Below are 21,872 nucleotides of genomic sequence, written 5' to 3'. Positions count from 1 at the left end.
GTGTTGCTAAAGGCTTTAGTGACACTTTTGAAGTGTTAGTTTTTTTTTTTTCAACAGACTCTTTTTTACTTAGATATTTGCATAAGATAGGTAGGAGCACATTCACAAATGTGTGGGAGGAAATTCTTAAATATCGTAGAAAATTTGCATATTTAGATATTTGAGAGGAAAGTTTGCATATCAAAGGAAATTCACATATGTGAAGGGTGAAAATGTCTTTTTATAGTAAAAAAGTAACAATTTTAAAAATCAGAGCAGATTTTAAAAAATTATAAGGTTTTTCGAAAAAACACATCATTTTTGTTGTATAATATGATCATTTTCTAAAATTAAAATCACTTTAAATTGAAAAAATATAATCCAGAGGTTGTTTCACACTAAATTGAATCGTATAAGGGGCACAAGCATGAGGACATTCACAAATGTGTGGGAAGAAATTCACATATTTAGGAAAAAATTCACATTTTTTAGATATTTGAGAGAAAGTTCACATATCTGGAGGAAATTTGCTTGTGCAAAAGGTAAAAATGACCTTTTACAGTAAGAAATTTATGAATTTGAACATCGGATGAATTTTGAAAATTATAAGGCATTCCAGAAAATACATCATTTTTGTCGTACAGTACAATCATTTTCTATTTTTAAAAACAAATCGATTAAAAATCAATGCTCGTGGTGTCAATATTTATCATCATTTATATTATTGGCCACTATAAATCATATATTACCAATGATAAATATCATCAACAATGACCTATTTTCTTGTGATGCCATCATTGCCCTCTAGCTTGTGGTATGCACCACAAGCATGTGAAGCACAATTGGGAGACCTATTGCTTCTTTTCTATAATTTCAAGAACTCCAAAAAAATTTGTTTGGAAGAATTTCTAAGGGATGATCCACAAAAAACGTGTTGACATTTTAGGCAAAAGGATTCCACTATGATGGCCTTGATATAACCATCTTGCTTAATGCTGTCAACATCCTTGCCATTGGATTGAACTGACCAATTTGTGTCGTATTGGCAAAAAATTGATATGAAACAAATAACTGTTTTCAACGATATTTATATATCATCATTTTTATAAAAATAAATTTGATGATTTAATATAGTCGGTATGAAATGGTTGGCTCTAAAATATCATTGATAATAGTAATTAAAGTTGACAACAATTATCGTCGACTATACTAGTTAAAATCGACGATAAATATCATTACCTAATATATTCAAATAATTAACATATTGATGATGATAATTATCGTTATCAATAGATTACAAATAATCAACATAATGTTGTATTTGAAAGGCAACAGTAATATCATCGGCAATAACTAGTCTCAACCATCTTTCATATGTTCCTATTCATATTACCAACAGGACAAGAGCGATGACATTATGTTGTTGGCTATAGCTATTTTTACTATGACATTGTTTATCGTCGAGATTAATTTATTATTGACACCATTCCCCACCCCCTCTCTGTTCCACCATCCAAAATAGGTCAGCCACCGCATAGGACCAGACCAAATCGTTTGGATCTGTGAAATCTAAATGGATCAGATCCAATCGGATCTATTCATAGCTTCGGGTTTCGATGCCACGGTCGGTGAGCAACTATCTCTGTATGGTCGGTAATGAGTTGTTTTCTTGTAGTGTGAAGTCATTCTCACAAGGTCATTATGAAAAGGTCTCAACATTCTATCTCATGATTTTTATGATAGGCAAGATGGGGTTAGGCAGCATATTATTATTGATAACTCACTTTGTCTCATCCTCAATCTTTGTTAAGAAAATTACTATTATACCCTTATACATATTATAAAATTCTATGTCTATATATTTTTAAGCCTAACATAAAACCCTTTATCGAATCTCTCCTCTCTCCTTCATCTAATGAGCCGTGCGAGTTCTCATTTTTCTTCTCTTGTCCCTCTTCTTCCTCTAATGATGGAAGGCGGTGGTGGTAGAAGGGCCGAGAAATGGGGTTCTGTCCCTGTCTTGCCCTATTTGGACTGGAGATTGAGGACATGAAATGGAGAATGGACCGGGGATGGAGGTTAAAATCAAAACTCATGCAGGATGAAGCAGGGATTGAGGGCAAAATTTGGAGACAGGGTGGGGGTGAAGAATTTGTTCCCTGCCCCTGCCCCAGTCCACTATCATCCCTAATGCCAGTCTGGTCCGGGGAGTGATCTTTCAACATTTAGTCACCCCCCGACCTAGCTAGTTTTGCTAGGGCTCTGGCCAAAAAATTAGTGTGTCTAGATACACCTGCTTTCTTGAATTTACAAAATAATTCAATAAGCTCTTGAGGGACTCCGGATCTCGACCCTCTACCCTCCACTTGATTGGCTACCAAGTCTGTTCTTCATTCCACATAAATCCGATTCCTTGAAATATTGAAGCCCGCCCACACAATTCTTTCTCTTCAATAGTTCCTGGATATGTGAAGCATCCCGACTCCAAGCTCACAATATTGATTTTGATCTAGCTTAGTTTCAGGGGTTTCCACCAATAAAGTCACCTCCATTTAACAGCAACCTGGTTACAGGAGGGTCCTAGCATCTTGAGCACATGAACTCTATGGAGTGCATATACTATATATCCCAATCGATCAGATGGGTGTGTTTCTGTCTTTTCCAGTCAAACCATAAAAACTGTCTGAATCAAGCTCATCGATTATGTTTGGTGGCAGTTTCAAACATAACATCCAAAAAAAAAACAGTGAAGCGAGAACAACGCCAATAAACAGCAACCTGACTGCCATGGACAAAAGTTGACGGACCCCTCCATGATTCCAACCTTGATCTCACCTTGTCTATAAGGGCCGAACACATTGATTTCTTCAGTCTGCCTTTGAACAGAGGTATACCTTAGGGGAAGACACATCTACTCGTCTACTGATTTTGAGTCCTGACACCTCTTGGAAATCCTTCAATCGAGACTTAAAAAAACCCTTCACCACTCTGCAGACATCTCCACCAGCTATAGACTAGAAATGTTGGAAGAAGGCCCATGACAACCCATTAAGGCCAAGAGCAGTACTATCCATATCTAGCTAGTGCACCTCACCATCAGTGACCTCCGCTTCTCATGTGTTCCGGGGGGCTTGGGTTAAGTTGGCTAGGTCAAGTTTAGGTCCAAAAACACAAATCGGGTAACAAGGGAGGTGGTACTGATAGAGTTCAGTAAAAAATTTGTTTCTCCTGATTTATAGTAGAATGTTGAAAATTTAGGAGAAACAAGCTTCTGTAAAAAATTTTGGATTTTGGGATCTGTCCTTTGAGAGATAAAATTTTGAAAAGTTCTGGGATTTCTAGAGATAGGGTTATGTTTGGATTCTAAGAGACCCTGAGAGATTAATTTATTCATTTAAAAATACCAATTAAAAAATATTAAATATTAGGGGAAGACTTAGGATAGTTTAGAAAAGGTTTATTTAAAATTTGGGATTCAGTCTTTATGGTCAGAGAGATAAAAATAAGGGAACACAAAAACAGGTTTGAGTCTGGACTAAGATTTGGCAAAAAACACGGTGTCAGATTTATTACTTCTCATTGAGAATATAGACAGATAGGATAAACTAGGATTAAATTTTTAGGTTTGGCTTATGTATATTTTGATAGGAACGTTGGGTTAAAGTTGAGCTAAATTATAGAAATCTTGGCAACAGAATGTTGTTTTCAAGTTAGGGTTTAACAGGTTTAAGAGAGGCTAAGCTTGTGAGAGGCTTTAGGAAAAGGTTTCTGATGACTTATACAGTTTAAGGAGAGTGTCATTCAATGGGGAGAGGTTTGGTCCTTCCAATGTTAACCAAGGGTCCACGTACACACCTTGATTGATTCAAGCCCTCTACATTTATTGAAGTTGTTCATGAATACTAAGTAGAATTGAGTCGACTTAGTACTTAGGCAATTCCAGTCCTATGAAGGGCTGGTATCACCTTCTGTTGACCAAGAAGAAGAGCCCTCATAAAAATGGTGAATGAGTAGAAGGTAGAAACTCGTAGGGATAAGGAAAAGAGAGAGAGACATTCACAAGGAGAGAGGGAGACATTAACTAGAGAGAGGAGGAGAGAGAGCGAGACGAATTTGAGAGAGAAAACTTCAAATTTCTATTTTCCTTCATCTTCACAAATGGAGTCCATTTTATAGGTTAAGAAAACTTTCTCTTAATTACAAAATTAAAGCAAATAACCTATTAAGATAAGTACTACATAAATCACTAATGAGGTATAGGAACACGAGGCTTTTGGGCTCCAAGGCCATAAAAGAGGGAAGCCAAAAGGTCTACACATTTTTTGAGAGCCTTGAAGGCCTATTCAAGAGGGGAGGTCGACCTCCCTAGGTGAGGCCCACCTAGCTGATTGGTCCTTGAATGCTTCATAAATCTGGGTCCATCCAAATAGGTCCAGTTCCTTCTTTCTCTATCCTATCCAACATCGAACAAAATCTGAGTCTCAAACACAGAATGAAGTGACGACCCAAATCAAATGCATCTCTTGACTAAGGATGCTGCAAATGCTGATGTGAGACCTTAGGAATGAGTCACATTACAGGATGAAACTTGGATCTAGATCTGCACGAAATGGGTCCTTATCAATTGCTTGGACCACAGAGCTTAGATTCGGGTCTTCGACATTTGACTTTGTATTTATGATTAGGTCCACCTAAATCAATTGGTATAACAAATTTGGATCTGAGTATGCCATACTTGGATTAATTTGGGCAAATGAGGGTGGATTGAGGTCTTCAAAACTGAGATCTACTTTGCTTGATAGGGACAATGGATCTAGAGCAGAGTCCTCTAGAATTTGGATTGTATCATCCCCTCCCCCTTGAGCATTGCCTAGTTCACTAGGCAAGGTTTCACTACGAAGGTTGTTGTATATCTCTAATGTTGGCATGATCCTTTGGAGTGCTTGGCATACTGTCTTCTAGCATTGATCACCATTTGACAACCGTGCATCCTTCCAACACAAGAATCATCTGCACTTGTGGGCCTCGAGAAGAGAAAGCTCACTTCTCTAGTGGTGGATTCAATGTTGACTTCCACTTGGATAAAAAATAGTTATTGAATTTGATCCAAACACTATGAGTTGCACTTTGAGGGTGTTTTCATTGGGATTTGACCTCAAGTCACAATGTGCACTTGACCATGAGAAAAATTCTGGATAGGGCATAACAAAGAAAACCGTGCACTTCTTCTTCTTAAGATGACAACTCAGTGGTGCATAGGTGATTGCAACTACATTATCAATAGTGCATATTTTTTGAGATACAATCCATCAAGGAACAACACAAGGACTGCTATTTTTCTTTAGTTGCCACATATGAGTGAAACATACAATGAATGAGGTCTCGCCCAATTAGTGCCATCGAGTATGCACCACTTCCAATTGGTTGAGACCTCTGGTGTCCAGCAATTTGAGTCACAATGCCCCATGAGTCGATGAATTTTATGATCCAATCTATTTATAATGGGTTTGAGGTATGCCATTACATGAGACCTCGAAAGCTCACATAGTGCCTTCCATAAGAATCTGGTCTTTTTTTTCTCATGCCAACTCATAGATAATCAATTCTTTCACATTCTTTGGCTAAGCCTTGGCACGATTGGCGAGGTTTACAAAAGCAATTGGGTGGACCTCAAGCATTAATTGGACTTCATTCTTGATGTCACCCACATCAGAATTCTTAATGATCAATTTGTAGAAGTTGGGCAAAGCGATCAAAGGAGTCTTGCATATGGCTTGCTTGAGTTACCCAAAGGTGTGTCCAACTCCTTTGGTCCAAACATGGACATCCCCTTCTAGATTTTCTTCCAAGAAAGCATCTATAGTTTCTTCGTTCCCCATGCACCCTTGTCCATCCATGATGGGTCCAAGGAACACTCACATGGCCTTGGTGGGTGCAGGCTTAGGCCAAGAGGTTGTAGCCTCAGTCTTCTTGGATTCACTCTTGCTTTGTTGGTCCCTAACATGGTCATGGTAGGATAGCGTAGGTTGTCTTAAATTGCAGGGGTCCATAGGGCCATGAATACACGCTCCTCGAAGGTAATGCGAGGTTCTTGTAAACCATGGGAAGGGGAGGAAGTAAGTTTGGAGATCTTGTCTCCAAACTCGACGAGAACCTCCTTTCTTGGTTTGTAGACTTTCGTATAATCAGGGGGTTGTCTAAGCCTCTTTAAGAAGGTTGAATGTGTTAGTTGTTTATCTTCTATCCCAGCCTTGACAAAACATTCTTCTAGGGTTTGAGAATTTCAATCCCTAAGCTCATTCTGTATTGCAACCCTAGACTTTTTCCCAAATGCATTTACTACAGTGGGTCTAGCCCAAACCTCGCGCATGGAACACAAGTCTTTGTACATCAAGGGTCAAAACTCCCCTAGGAGTCCATTTTCGAAGGTGACCCTAGTGGGTGTCCCAAGACAATGATTGTGTCACTGGTCCCACTTTAATTCCTTGATATTGAGGCATTCTAAGGCGCACTCTAAACTATCTTCAAGGAATTTTATTAGGCTTATAGATTGCTTCTTTACAACATAGAACTCATTATGTGAGTTTGAGAGAGATGGGGAACAATCTTCTTCCACTTGTTGAAGTGGAACAACCTCTTGTTGTTCTTGTCGGTATGCTTGCGACTCCTCCAGCAGTTCTTTGGGAACCACGTTGACCTCAGGAATAATGGAAAATTCATTCTCGCAAGTTTCATTCATGGGCGACAACAATGCAGATGGTTTGCATGTCAAAAATTTGACTTGCTTCTTGAAATCATCATATCCATGGTTAGTGGATCAGAGCAATTGTCGTGTAGCCTAAGAGTCTGCTTGCATTTGTTGTAGGAGGTCCAACATGAGTTGAACGCTTGACACAACATCGGTCATACACTTTTCATCTAAGCGCCTTTCAACAACAATGTGCTTGGTGCTGAGCTTTCTCTTAGCGGTTTGGCTAGCGAAGGTGGAGCTCATGTTTTAAAATGTAGAGGAACGATGATCATTCACTTTAATACCAAATTTGATGCATTTTGGTGGGCCTGGGTTAGGTTTTGAGGTTTAGGTTGGCTAGGTCAAGTTTAGGGTCAAGTCCAAAAAGATAAATCAGGTAACGAGAGAGGAGGTATTGACAAGGTTTGGGAGAAAATTTAGTTTTTTTTACTTATAATAGATAAAATGATAAAAAATTATGAATGACTTTAGGACATGTGAGGAAAATCTTGGGTAAAATTTTTAGAATTTTGAGATTTATCGTTTGGGAGATAAAATGCTGGTAAGTTCTGGGATTTTTTGGTGATAGGGTTCTGTTTGGGTTATGATAGATCTTGCGAGATTAATTTATTCCTCTCAGAATATCAATAAAAAAATATATGAAAAATTAGGGGAAATCTTAGGATAGGCTATAAAAGATTCAGTTAAATTTTGGGGCTTAGAGTCTTTATGGTCAGAGAGATAAAAATAAGAGAACACAAAAAACAAGTTTGAGTTTGGACTGATTCTCGACTGAGATTTGGTAAAAACAGGTTTCAATGTTAGATTTGTTACTCTTCGCTAGGAATGAGTTTGGATCCAATTTTTGGTGGGTAGGTTATGGGTTGAATTTGCAAGCTTAGGCTTGGTACAGTTTGGGAGAAACATTATGTTAAAGTTGAGCTAAATTCTAGAAATCTCAGCAACAAGATGTTTTCAGGTTTGAGGCTAGGCTTGTGAGAGGCTTTAAGAAAAGGTTTTTGATGACTTACATGGTTTATGGAGAGTGTCCTATAGTTGGAAGAGGTTTTGTCCATCCGATGTTGGCCAAGGGTCCACGTACATTCCTTGGTTGATTCAAGTCCTCCATGTTTGTTGATGTTGTCCAAGAACACTAAGTAGAATTGAGTCTACTTAGTACCTAGGCAGTTTCAGTCCTACGAAGGGGTGGTATCACCTTATGCTGACCAAGAGAATAGCCCTTATAAAAAAGGTGAACGAGTTGAGGGTAGGGACTCACAAAGGTAAGAAAAAAAAATAGAGACATCCACAAGAAGAGAAGGGGATGTTAACTAGAGAGAAGAGAGAGAGAGTGATATGAATTTGAGAGAGAAAGGTTCCAATTTTTATTTTCCTTCAACTTCACAAATGAAGTCCCTTTTATAGGCCAAGAAACTCTCTCTTAATTACAAAATTCAAAGCAAATAACCCACTAAGATAAGCACTACACAAATCACTATTAAGACCCACTAATACATGAAACTCTTGGGCTCTAAGTCCATATAAAAGAGGAAAACCCAAGGATCTACACATTTTTTAAGGGCCTTAAAGGCCTCTTCAAGAGAAGAAGTTGACCTTCTTAGGTGGGCCCACCTAGTTGGCTGTTTTTTTATTACTTTCTGGATTTGGGTTCATCCAAATAGGTTTGGTTCATTCTTGCTCCATCCTGTCCAACACCAAACTGAATTCGGGTCCCAAATGCAGAATGAAGTGATGCTCCAAATCAAATGTCTCTTTTGGCTAAGGATGTTGCAAATGCTGATGTGGCATCTTAGTGGTAGGTCCCACTGTAGGATGAAATGTGGATCTAGATCTGCAAGAAATAGGTCATCATCAATTTCTTGGACCACAAAAATTGGATTTGGGTCTTCAACATTTGACTCAGTAGTAATGCTTGAATCCACCCAAATCACTTGGTACAATGGATTTGGATCTGAGTACGCCACACTTGGATCAATTTGGGCAAAAGAGTGCAGATCAGGGTCTTCGACATTGAGATCTTCTTTGCTTGATGGGGAAAATCGATATGGAGCAAATTCCTCTAGAATTTGGATTGTATCAGCTTCCAATCTATTATTTTCCTCATCACTAACTCTCGGTTCCCTTATGCCTTCAAATTATCCAGAGAAGTGCCTTCACTACTAAACAAGCCTTCAAAATAGAAAACGACCACCCTCTTAATGTGTCCTTTTCCATGGACCTCGATCCCATTAGATTTAATTATGATATAGATTTTTTGAATCATGATGTTCCTTTTAACCTATGCGTGGAAGAACAACAAGTTTCGATCACCCTCTTTCAGCCATTTCATTCCAGACTTCTCCCTCCACATGACCTCGTCCATTTCCCCAAGTGATTGAAGCTTATTGCATAGTTGCAACTCTCTAGTAATGTTGTGCAAACATCCAACATCTACTTGCTTTTATCCTACATCTCTTTCGGATTATCTTGGATACAGTTGGGGATATGACCGATCACAAAGCTCGCCCAAGAATTCAGATTTTGCTTGACCATGTCTAATTTTATGGAAAGTCTGAACATAGCATTTCAATGAACCATCATGTTTCAACTCCCTTCCACTATGTCTCAACACACCACTCTCAACCCTGAATTTAAGGTACTTGAAGGAGGAGTGAATATGGGCTTCTTATGTCATGTTCACTAAAAACCCATTGTGGTTTAAGACTACTCGCGACAACTCATAGAGACCCTCATGAGTCTTTGAAGGTTGTCTTATGCACATCCTCATGGGTCATGCAGATCTGATGATACCCGGAGCAGAGATCCAACTTAGTAAAGAACCCTATGCCATGTAACATGTCCAATAGTTCCTCGATGACCAGGATCAAAAACTTATCCTTCAGCGTGATCTTGTTGAGAGCCTAACAATCTATGCAAAACCTCTAGGTGACATCCTTGTTCTTCACAAAGAGTACACGTGAAGAAAAAGAGATCACACTATGACAGATGATCCCTTGGCTTAACATCTCTCCCATAAGTTTTTCAATCTCATTCTTTGAGCAGTATGCGTACCGATAAGGCTTCACAGTCACAGGATTCATGCTAACCTTTAAAGGGATACAGTGATCTTGAGACCTCATAAGCGGTAGTCTGTGTGACTCATTGAATACATCAGCAAATTCAACCAACATTGAGGCTAGATCAGTCGAGACGTCTGCAGAGAATGGGGCCAGTTTCGGCTCTACTGCTTGGGCGGTGAGCAGATATGCCTGTTGGGTATCTTTCTACAACTTCAAGGCCTCCTTTGGTTTCACCTCCTCTGCTATAGGTCGGATAATAGCAAGTATGACTTCCTCTCTACCTTTTTGAAAATAGCCAATGCATACCGAGAACCATATCCATACCATGGATATGTATGATGTACAGGTCCAACACAAACTTGGCATCTTGGAGCAGTAAACAAACATCCAAACATACCTCAACATATTTGAGATGTGACAGGTTTTCCACCATAACATAAAAATCAGGTGTTCCTTGAATTTAGGCCTAACTTCCCAAACAATGCTCTCATGAATAAAGTTATGTGTTACCTGTATTATTGAGAATGTTTACTTTCTGAGAACTGAGGCGTCTAAAGACCCGCATCAAGTTGGGTGCGCAGAATCCAGAGAGCTTGTGAGAGGAGATGTTGTGGATAGACTCTCCCTCACTGTCTTCTATATCTGGTGTAGGATCAGCTGGCTCATCTTCTTTGGAGTTGAACTCTACTATGCAGAAGATGTGGTAGCGCTTGCACATGTAGATTTTGAATCACTTCTCATTGTAGTTAAAGCACATGCCTTTCTTGATCTGCTCCTCACATTGAGCATGGATAAAGGACACTACCTTAGGGGCTGTCATCCCCTCCTTGGTCAGATTGACCTTTGGATGATCACCTGATGTTCTAACACGAGCATCAATAGGTTGGTTCGATCTCCTTACTGCTTGGAGTAGTATCTTCTTCTTATCATGAAACTTGGCCACCATATAGTCCTCCTCTGGGGTCCATACTGCTGCAACCAACACTTCTATGTGAAGATCCTCTAGTAGCCCACCAACATCATACCCGAATAAGGTCTCATCATCCACAAGTGTCAAGAGAGTACAAAGGTTCTCAAACTCGGCCTGGTACTCCTCCAAGCCACCCCTCAGTTTCAAGTTCTTGAGCTCCACGTGGTGATTCATCAAGACTGTGGGTCTGAACTACTTCATAATTCACTCTATAAAGTCCTCCCAAGATGGCCTTATAGGAAATTCTCAAGAAATTTGGTGATGTTGAGATCTCCATTAGGCAACCATATATAAATTGATATTTTAAGGAAACTCTCTCTCTCTCTCTCTCTCTCTCGTTAAATCATGAGAAAAGAGAGACTGATCATGAGTGTAAGTTTTATACCAAACCACGTATATTCTGAGTTCTATTTGTGTGCTCATTCTTTTACCAAATTCATCACCTCTTTGGTATCTAGAGACTACTACATTGTACTCTCCTAAGGGCCTATTTGGTTAGCAATTGAATAAATTGGATACTGAAAAAATTAAAAAACCATATTTATGTTTTTCTACTGTTTGGATAGCAAATTAAGATAGTTAAAAATCAAATTACTTAACCGAAAACATATTAATCCAGTTGATACTTGGATTAATAAAAGCAGAAAAATAATGAGGGAATCCATAGGGCCACCATCAACTTTGGCTGAAAAAGAAAAGAATGAACACTACTACACTGGATCTCGTCTAGAATCTGGAGGGATACTCATCGAAAGTCATACTTTGCCATATCTGGCTGGATTCCTCTCCCTCTCTTCCTCTCTTTGAGATTGTTCTACTTGCATCTTCTCGATGTAGGAAGGCTTATGGTGAACATGTCAAAGGAATCCCGACAAGATTTCTAAGAAATCTTTGATGGGAAAATTTGAGGGTTTGGTTTTTGGGCTTGGTGGGAGCAGAGTATTATCATGAAATCTGGTGTTTGGTGATTTTCTTTTCTTGCTCTATTTCTGTGTTCACAAGAAGCATGTGAAGGGATTATCTGGGAGCTCATGAATATATAGAAGAAATCTAGGGTTTGGCTCCAAGCCAGTGGGAGTTTTGGGGTTTGTTGAGATTGTCAGTGTAGTAGATCTTCTTGATAGTGGTCTTGACAAGTATGTGAGCTAAAGAGGCAATGATGAATTGTTTGAGTTAGGGAACACAGATAAAAATGACTATTCTTAAATTTCATGATTTTTTTACTGTAAAAGTTAAATTTTTAACAAAATTTAAAAATGATGATTTTCAATTTAGAGAAAGCACATCAAAGTGAGTGAGAAGCATGAGACGAAACACATAAAAAACATGAAAAGCATAGTGAAAACATATAAGAAGAATAAATAAAGCATGTAAAAAGCATAGGAGAAACGTGGGAGAATCAAGATTTCCATCAAGTTTTTGAAGCGAGGAGTATCGCGCTTCTGAAGCGAGTTTCTGAAAAGCGAACTTCCCACTTATCTAAGAAGCTTCCAATAACTTTGGGTTTTTTTATTCTTGGTGGAATTTGAGAGATTTTTGAGATTTACGAAGTTAAACTATTCGGATGAAGAATGGTTTGTGAAATCTTGATACCTTTTCCATCCAAACATGTGAAAAATTAAAATCTAGATATCTTTTTCAGATTTTTAAGAGCATCCAAACACTGTATTTATCTAGAATTTAAAAAACCTGAAGTTTTAAAAATTTGAAAAGTTAAAAACTAGAAAACTAAATATTTGGATTTACAACCAAAGTGTGCATATGTCAAAGACAATCTGTAACACGAGTTTGTGAGTTTTTTGAAAAAATAAGATACAAGGAAAATAAATAAATTTTGTTTTTAATCAATAGAAAATTATTGATCATGTTTTGACATGAAAAATGCACCTTTTCGACATATAAAAAAAATTTGTTTAAAAATAAATAATATCCATATGTGTTTGGGTTGTGTCAGCAAAACATAATGTGTCCAATTCGTGTCACCAGGGACACAACCAAAATATGTGTCCCATGACCTAGATATAGAAGTCTTTTAGCCAGCCATCGCCTGGTACAAGTGGAGGAACTTGTCATCTATTTTGTAGTTATGATATTTTTTTAGTTTTTCCAAAGTTTGCCACATAAGGTTTGGGCTGATACTTGGCTACATTGGGGGCTCAGACCACCTTTAAAGCCAGTTATATTCAACTGGGTGATATCTATGGAGGCAAAATGGCTATTTGTGTGGAAAAGTTGGATTAAGCATGCTTGGCAAGAAATGGTTAGTATAACACCTCAATTCGAGATATCTGGAGTTCAGGTTCATAGGTATTACTTCCCAAAGAGAAAAGTACAAAGTAAGCATAATGACATAATTTTTTTTTCCAAAATAAAACATCATCTTTCCATAATAAAAGTCTTCACAAGCTACATCATTCATACATATATGAGTTCAATAAAATAAAAACATAAACCAGATGAAAGTATAGTCTTCATCTAGCTACTTAAGGACCCTTGCTGAAGTCGCGGCTACGTCGATTTGTCTCTGGAAGACCTCTTGAAACTTATAGTTATAATTATTAAGAGAAGCAAATCTACAACTTAGTAAAGAATACTTATAAGCAACTAAAGATTTTGACTTACAACTGTAGTGAGTTCTAGGTCTCCTAATCTTAGTTTAGTTTACACCATATAACACACATGTTTGTTTCTTTTAAATCCCTTTATTAATCTTATCAAAACTCATAAGTTAGCACCCACTCGATACTAACTATTGTACTAAGTTGGCTATATCGTTGATAGTCTATTATGAGTGTAGAAACCTATGTAGAATACCTCAATTTTATGGTATTGGCCAAACTATGAACCATTTTTTGTGATGCCATGAAAGTCATGAGACATTGCAGTATAAGAGGACTCGTCAGTAGCTAGTTAAAGAGTCAGACTAGAGAGCTATACCTACTCCCCAAGGTTCGTGGTTCATGCTACATCCCAATTGTTGTGTGAAACATAATCCATAGGATGCATTAAGTAACTCATTTTTTTCTCCACATAAACTACCTCAAGTTCATTATTTTCTCTGTAATTTAACTAAGTTTATTGAGTTCTTCCTAGGGTTTTGATATTCACCAAAAGATCTAAGCACGCAGAAGATGTAGTGTCACTACATCAATACATCACTGATGGCCTATGCTTATAGTGGCTCTCACTCTAACGGCCATCAAGTAGCCCTTTTTATTCGTCGTCTCTTTTAAAATTTATGAGGTTAAGTCTAGCATGCTAAGATGACTTAAATTTCCAGTAACCTAACTGAAAGAAGGGACTCAATGAACTTTGCTCAAATACTTAGTTTTATTCTCATGCATGTAGTTCTAACTAAATTCATCATATATATTTTTGTCTAACATATAATAATTTTATAACATACAAATCATATTGAGAACTTATAAATACATAAAATCATTTGTGGCATTACAACAAACTAATATGCATTTATTTCATCTCTCGTGTAGTATAAAACACATTTCAAGAATGCAATTATATCAAATACAAGATACAACTATGTTCTCAAACATACATCATTTCATGTAAGCTAACTCGTAAGTAACAAACAAATTGTGTATCATTAACTAAACAAGCTTATAATATCCCTTACCTCAAATGTAAGCACTAAACTCTAACCTGCAGTTGAATCTCTCATAGTAGTATTAGGATCAGTTCAGTTCATAAAGACTCACTTAATTGTTAAATGAACATTTCTCATTTTTTTATCAAATTATCAAACTACCATTCCCAAGAATGGTCTATCGATACTCATTTTTCTGTGTTATGTGTTTGGTCATAAAAATATGACAGACATATTCTTCTATGCGTCTTGAATCCAACACACCAAACTTTACCTGATTCCTAGTTTAGAGTGAAGGGTTATCCCCATTTTAGTGAAGTAGGTAGAACAAGGGCAAAATAGTCATTTTACCTCTCAAATGGGTGTGGATCCTCCAAATCTAAACCTCTCACTGAACCTAACCTAGAACCAACCTGGTCTATGTTTAATCCAAACTAAACATTTTTGGTTTAGTTCCTGATTCCCCAACTTGGATCTAGATCTAAATCTACTCTATTGTGGATCCCAAACTGAATAGAAATCCAATATCTATTTTGTATAATGGATTCAGATCCAATACAACTGATCTAGACCTGATTCATACTGGTTTGGTAACACAGAGAATCCTACCCGACTCAGTTTGGGTTTCCAACTGAACCTAAACTTGATCCATTCTGGTTTGGTCCTACCCGATCCATTATGAGTTTGGTCCAACTGGATCCAAACCTGATAACTAGATCTACACCTGATTCGGTCTGGTTTGGTCCAACAAGATTCAAACTTGATCAGGTCTGACTTGGTACTACTAGATCTGGTTTATGGTAGGAAATCGAGACAATCACCGTCTCGATTTTCTCCATATATATATATATATATATATATATATATGTATATATATAACATAGAATCCTACCCGACCCAGTTTGAATTTTCAATTGAACTCAAACTTGATCCATTCTATTTTGGTCCTACTCGATCCGTTCTGAGTTTGATCCAACTGGATCCAAACCTGATAATTGGATCCACACCTAATTCAGTCCGGTTTGGTCTAACAAGATTCAAACTTGATAAGGTCTGACTTGGTACTACTGGATTTGGTTTATGGTAGGAAATCGAGACAATCATCGTCTCGATTTTCTCCATATATATATTATTACTTAAAACTGTAACTGGTTTGAAACTGACCCAGACCGAGTTGGTCTGTGTGTGGACTCACCTGACCCAGTCTGGGTTGCACCCAAACCGGGGTCTTGGTTGACTCAATCTGGACAAACTCAAACCAAGTTGGTTCAGAGACCCATAAACCGAGATAGAGCCACACTATGTCTCATCCAATTTGCTGATCAGACTCAGTCTAAGTTACACCTAGACCAAGTCGGTATGCTCAACAGACCGAGACAGAGAGCTCGACTCTATATCCAATCCCTCTACTATGACCAGACTTGGTCAGACTGAGTCGGCCTGCTAGTAGGCCAAGACAGTGAGCCAAATGGTAACCGTCTCGCCTCTATCATGACCCAACTCGGTTTGGTGATCCTGGACTGAGTCAGTCTCATTTACATAGCGAGATAGAGAGCTTTCGCTCTTTGTCTTCCTTCCTTCTGGTTTGGCTCGGTTTGGGCCAGTCTCAGACTGAGTCAACTTGCTCACTAGCTGAAATAGAGAGTTTTTAACTCTGTCTCACTCCTCATGAAATTTGACTCGGTCTGGCATGCTCAGACCGAGTCAGTCTAGGATATAGCTGAGACAGAAAGCAAATGCTCTCTGTCTTGCTATTATCTGACCCAACTCAGTCGGAAAAAATCCATATCTAGAGAGTCGATGCTACAAGCCAAGACAAAGAGCCCGACTCTCTATCATGCCTTGTATAGGTGACTTGGCTCGGTTTGGGTGAAGCCTAGACTGAGTCATTCTGTACTATGGGCTAAGACAAAGAGACCAATCTCTCTGTGTCGCCCGGCAGTGACTAGACTCAGTCTGCAAACAAAAGCTGAGACAAGGAGCAAAAAGCTCCCTGTCTCTTCCACTTTTCGGCCCGGCCCGGCCCGGCTCGGTCTGGGCATGCCGAGACCAAGTTGGGCTCGATTGGAGTCGTGATAGAGAGTCTAAAGGCTCTCTACCTTGCCATCATCAGGACCGAACTCGGTCTGGGCGATCCCAAACCGAGTTGGTCCCTTCTCTCTCTAATGGTGCCGGCAACCCTTGTGGTTGCCGACTCTTTCTTTGTAAAGACACCTTACTCCAAACGAGCATATTGCTTAGAAAAACAAACCACGTATTAGGAAAAAGTGAAAATAGGGAACATAAGTAGGCGAAAACACTATACCATAACTGTTGAATGAAAAGCCCATTTCTACAAGGTATGTGGTTCCTTTTAGGGATAGACAATGTCTTTTGTTTTGGATGGAGGAAAAGTCAATTTCCACACACACACACACATAGAGGTGTGGCCAAATATGCAAGTCTTAGATCAATAAATGCACACTAGATTTTTGTAAATATAATCATTAAATATTTTCTAACAAATAATGGCAATATCATGTAGATATTTCAAATATTTGTAAATGAAAATTCGGAATCGCTTGTCACCATGTATAATTTCATTCGACATATTAGCTTGAAAGAGAGAGAATTCTGTCAAAAGAGAAAGCAATCTATGACAATAGAGACATAAAGACTCATATGAATAAGTGGCAAGAACAGTAATAGAGTGAAGACTGAGAAATTTACCCCCAACTCATAGTGATGCTCCGTTAAAATTTAAAGTTTATGCTCCATTAGTTCAACCTCAGCATATTCGCCATGTTCTGTATACTCTTGGTCTTTCAACTTTCTTGAAAAAAGAAATCTACAATTTACAGAGACTGATTAATCACAATTTTTGGTATGTGATTAACTGGTGAGGGAATGATGAGCCAATTGCACTCACACGAACAATTGATGATTTTGCTGAATAATCACCAAGGACAGCCACAATGGTGTAAGCTGCCTAGTAGTGATATGCTGATACTTCACCTACCGTTACTGCTCTCAACTTTCACATTTTCTGTTTTCCAAGTCCTTTAGTACTTTAATTTTCATTAATGATGACAAAACAGTATTCATATCAGGTCGTTCTTCTGGATTCTGATGAGCACAGGATAAAGCTAAATCTAAGAGCATGATGATCTTCTTCTCATCCAACTCGTTCCACTCATGCTGCACTAGATGTTTGTCCACCATGGCCATGGCACCATCAGTTCCACTAGAGAGGCCATTGGCAACCCAGTTTTGCAGAGTAATAGCTTCTCCATTCTCTCCTTGAATGGTGGAAGTAGGCCTTTTTTTGGTCAAAAACTCCATTATGATTATACCAAAGCTGAAAACATCAACCTTTGTTGTAACTCTTCTCATGTAAGCTAATTCTGAGATACAAAAACAGAAAGGGAAAAAATTTCAAAGTCAACCAAAGATATCCTTCTCTTAGTGATAACTCATGTCCATTCTTCATAAGGAACCACTAGGTCTAAATGTGAACAGAAGATCCTTTTTCTTTTTCTTTTTTCCCATTTTCATTCATACTAAAACATATAATAGAGTTTCATTTTTAGACAGTGATTTTAAAATAATATATGGACTTTTCTTATGGAACCCACAGTTCAAATTGTGTTTACGTTGCCAGTTTCATTGATCATTAGGTGAAATTCCTGGCATATGCATTGCATCTAGCACTAAAAACACTGCTGAACATAAAATTGATAATGAATCCACTGCAGTAATGCATTGGACACACATCTTTGGTGGGGCCCAAAGGTCAAAGCATGTGAATTGTGGTTCCCCTAGCAGACCTGCACCCCATTGAAATGGATAGTGGGGCAAACAAAAATATAGCAGCCTGAGTGTTGTCCAAACCAGTGGTCATTTCCTTACAAGACCTAGAAACTAGAAATTCTCTCATTGCCAAGATTACACAAATAAAACAAATAAAATTTCTTTTAAAAAAATTAACTAAATGATAGAATACCTGGTGCGATGTAGCCAATTGTACCCTGGAACGCAGATGAAGAAGAAGAAAGACTGCTTACTTCTTGAAGATGAACTTCTAAAATTCTAGAAGTTCCAAAATCACTCACGTGAGCAACCCAATCTTTATCCAGCAAAACATTTGAAGGCTTAAGATCACAATGAACTATGGGAAAGTCATGACCATTATGCAAATAGACCAATGAATTTGCTATGCAAATGATGACATCCAATCTCTCTGATAAGTCCCAACTTTGATTTTCATCAGTTACAGAACCATGTACTACATTTTCCAAGCTTCCATTCTCCATGAACTCCAAAACCAAAGCTTTGAACCTCCCAGCTTCCCATGCATATCCCAATATCTTCACCAGGTTCCTGTGCCTCAGTTGGCTAAGTATGTTCAGTTCTGTCATGAAACTCTTCTCTGGTACATCATAGAACTGTTGATTGAGCCTCTTAACGGCTACAGTCTTTCCACCCTCAAGTTTTCCTCTGTAAACAGTGCTTGTTATGCTACTGCCAATAACATTGTTCAACTCAAAATTTCCAGTAGCTATCTCTAACTCAGTCTGTGAATACCTTGTAAGAGTCTCTGGCAATGAAAGTGATTTTTCCGAATTGACACCTGCACTTTCCCTTCTCTGACGCTTAACTATAACTACAATCAGAATTATAGAAAAAAGGATTACTAATAGAAAGATAGGGCATGCCTTTATGATGATGATAAAGGTTCTTTTCGAGATCTTGTGGGATTTTTCATATATGTGTGTGGAGTTCTTACTGCAAGGATTGAGAAACTTTGACCCACAAAGTCCAGGGTTACCAGCTAAGTCAGATGCATTTAATTCTTTCAATATGCCCACCTGAGGTACAGGACCTTCAAATCGATTGAAAGAAAGGTTCAGATGCTCAAGGGTGGTTATGTTGCCCAAGGTATCAGGAATACTCCCAGTGATATTGTTAACAGAAAAATCAAGGGACACAAGTTCTTTCAGGTTTCCTACTTGTTCTGGGATTTCACCTTCTAAGTGGTTGTTAGAGAAGTCCAGATTTATGAGAGAACTCTGGCTATAGAAAATGCTGTCAGGAATTCTACCAGATAACATGTTGTCTGATAAATCAAGTGTTAGGAGAGACTTGCAGCCATCGAGTGTCAAGGGAATGCTTCCAGAGAGATTATTTCTTGAGACATCAATGTTCTGGACCATAGATAGTCCTCCTAATTCAACCGGAAGTGAATCTGAAAAGAAATTGTCAGATAAATTCAGAGTTAACTGCATGGATTTCAAGGCTGATATAAGAGACCTGGGAATGAACCCGCTCAGCTGATTTCTGGAGACATCCAATGCTAGAAGCCTGTTCAGAGATCTCAAGCCTACAGGAAGAGAACCATTAAGCATATTTCTGCTCAGATCTAATGATGCCAACCATTGAAGATTGGAGATGGATTCGGGAATGGTTCCAGTAAACTGGTTTGTGCTGAAATTAAGTTCTGTCAGCTGTTTCAGCTGGAAAACCTGATCAGGAATAGAACCACTAAGATTGTTTTCAGAGAGATCGAGTCCCTGTAGATTAAAAAGCAGCCCAATCTCTCCTGGAACTGAACCACTGAATCTGTTTCTATTAAGCTTTAATGACAGCAAATTGCTTAAATTTCCAATCTCCCTTGGGATCTCTCCTGTTAACGAGTTTGATTGCACCCTGAATGTTGTGAGATTCACAAGCTTACCAATTCCTGAACTCAGTGATCCACTAAATTTGTTCCCTCCCAAATCCAGGGTCTTCAGTAGAGTAAAATTGTACAAATCTTCTGGTATCTCCCCACCGATTCTATTTACCCCAAGAGAAAAATAAGTAAGACTCTTCAGTTTACCAAAACCAACAGGGAATGATCCTGTGAGTTTATTATATGTCAGGGTGAAGTTCAACAAATTGGAACAATTCGAGATGCTATAAGGTATTGGCCCTTCAAGCTGGTTATCAGACAGGATCAAAACCTGCAAATTATAGAGTTGGCCAATGCCGGGCAGGATCTGCCCTCCCAAGAAATTGATGCTCATGGACAAATACACAAGGTTGGACAGGTTGGACATAGTTGAAGGGATGCGTCCAGTTAATCTGTTGTCGTGGATTGTCAAAGACTGGAGCAATGTCAATGATCCAATCTCCGGAGGAATCGAACCAGTGAGCTCATTTACTGAAAGACCCAAATGGCTCAAAGACTTGCACAACGAGAGAGATGAAGGAATCGTTCCCGACAACTTATTTTTGTATAATCTCAATTTCTCCACATTAATCAGACGTCCAAGCTCGGTAGGTATACTTCCATTGAACTCATTGCTATAAAGATTCAAGTCAGTCAAATTTTTACAGTTACCCAACTCTGCAGGAATCCTTCCCACCAATCTATTATTCATTAGCTGAAGTATTTGAAGATTATGGAGGTTTCCAAATTCAGATGGCAGAGTGCCACTCAACTGGTTCAGACTCAAATCCAAAGTTTGCAATTCTCTCAATCTACCAATAGAAGCAGGAATTGAACCCTCTAATCCATTTGCAAAAGCGTTAAAAACCTGAAGATTGCTCAAGTTTTCAATGTTTGAAGGGATCATACCAGTGAGATTGTTCGTCGCCAACGCAAGGCCGGCTAAGGCTGAACAGTTGCAGATGCTATCAGGGATGCTCCCATTCAAGAAATTATTGGCCATGTCAAGGATTTGAAGGTTTTGAAGAAGACCCAACTGGGAAGGGATAGCTCCTGTCAAGGAATTATCAAAAAGAACAAGATTTGTGAGCTTAGAGTTGAAGCCCAACTCAAATGGGATGGTACCCATGAAGAAATTTGAAGTTAAGTCTAAGCTTTGAAGATTTGAGATGTTGGCAATGAAGGGTGAAATGGTTCCTCTTAGCTTCTTCTCTACTAAAGAGATGGATACCACAGACTGGTCTGAAGGGTCACAGGAAATGCCAGACCAATTGCAATAGTGGTTAGTGTCTACCCAGTCAGAGAGGGAGCCCAGTGGGTCTTCAATGATTGACATTTTGAACTCGATGAGAGCTTGAACTTCTGCAATGGAGCTTGATGATTTAGAGAGGATTGGAAGGGAAAGAAGGAAGAGGAAGAAGAGTTGGAGTATCTTGTTCATGGCTGCCATTGCTGTGAGTCAAAGAACAATAGATTTTGGTTTTATGGAGAATGTGGGTCAGTGGATGTGAACGAAATTTGGTGTGCGTCACGGCTGTCATGATTCCTCTTGTTGGCAGCTTGCTGAATCAGGTGTAATAACGACAAAGAATCATGCTGGTGATAAAAAGGCGTTTTGTAGTGCTTTACTTTTAGTTGGCCTACATATTGGAATTCTCATATTTTCTTCAAAGAAGCCGTTTCATTTACAAACTTTACCATTAGCATCTAGATTCTAGTATTCAACGATACCCATCCGAAAATTTTAGCATTCATTATGGAATTATACAAATTTTGTAGCAAAATCTCGTCATTGTTGATTGGCAATCAGGGGTTAGCAG

General features: G+C 38.5%; 1 protein-coding gene across 1 annotated transcript; it reads right to left on the bottom strand.

The window, feature by feature from the left end:
- Nucleotides 1–17,372: 17,372 nt before the first annotated feature.
- Nucleotides 17,373–21,502, bottom strand: LOC149844887 (uncharacterized). Its single transcript, XM_089986460.1, has 3 exons — nt 19,129–21,502; nt 18,346–19,005; nt 17,373–17,746 (listed from the first exon to the last, which is right to left on the bottom strand). Exons 1-3 carry the CDS (start codon nt 21,500–21,502, stop codon nt 17,373–17,375), a joined length of 3,408 nt encoding a protein of 1,135 aa, XP_089842586.1.
- Nucleotides 21,503–21,872: the final 370 nt, after the last annotated feature.

Source organism: Nuphar pumila, chromosome 2 (assembly GCF_984573655.1).
Source record: "Nuphar pumila chromosome 2, dmNupPumi1.hap1.1, whole genome shotgun sequence".
NCBI lineage: Eukaryota > Viridiplantae > Streptophyta > Magnoliopsida > Nymphaeales > Nymphaeaceae > Nuphar > Nuphar pumila.
The sequence above is the reverse complement of the archived record's forward strand: the minus strand, read 5'-3'. Positions and strand labels throughout refer to the sequence as shown.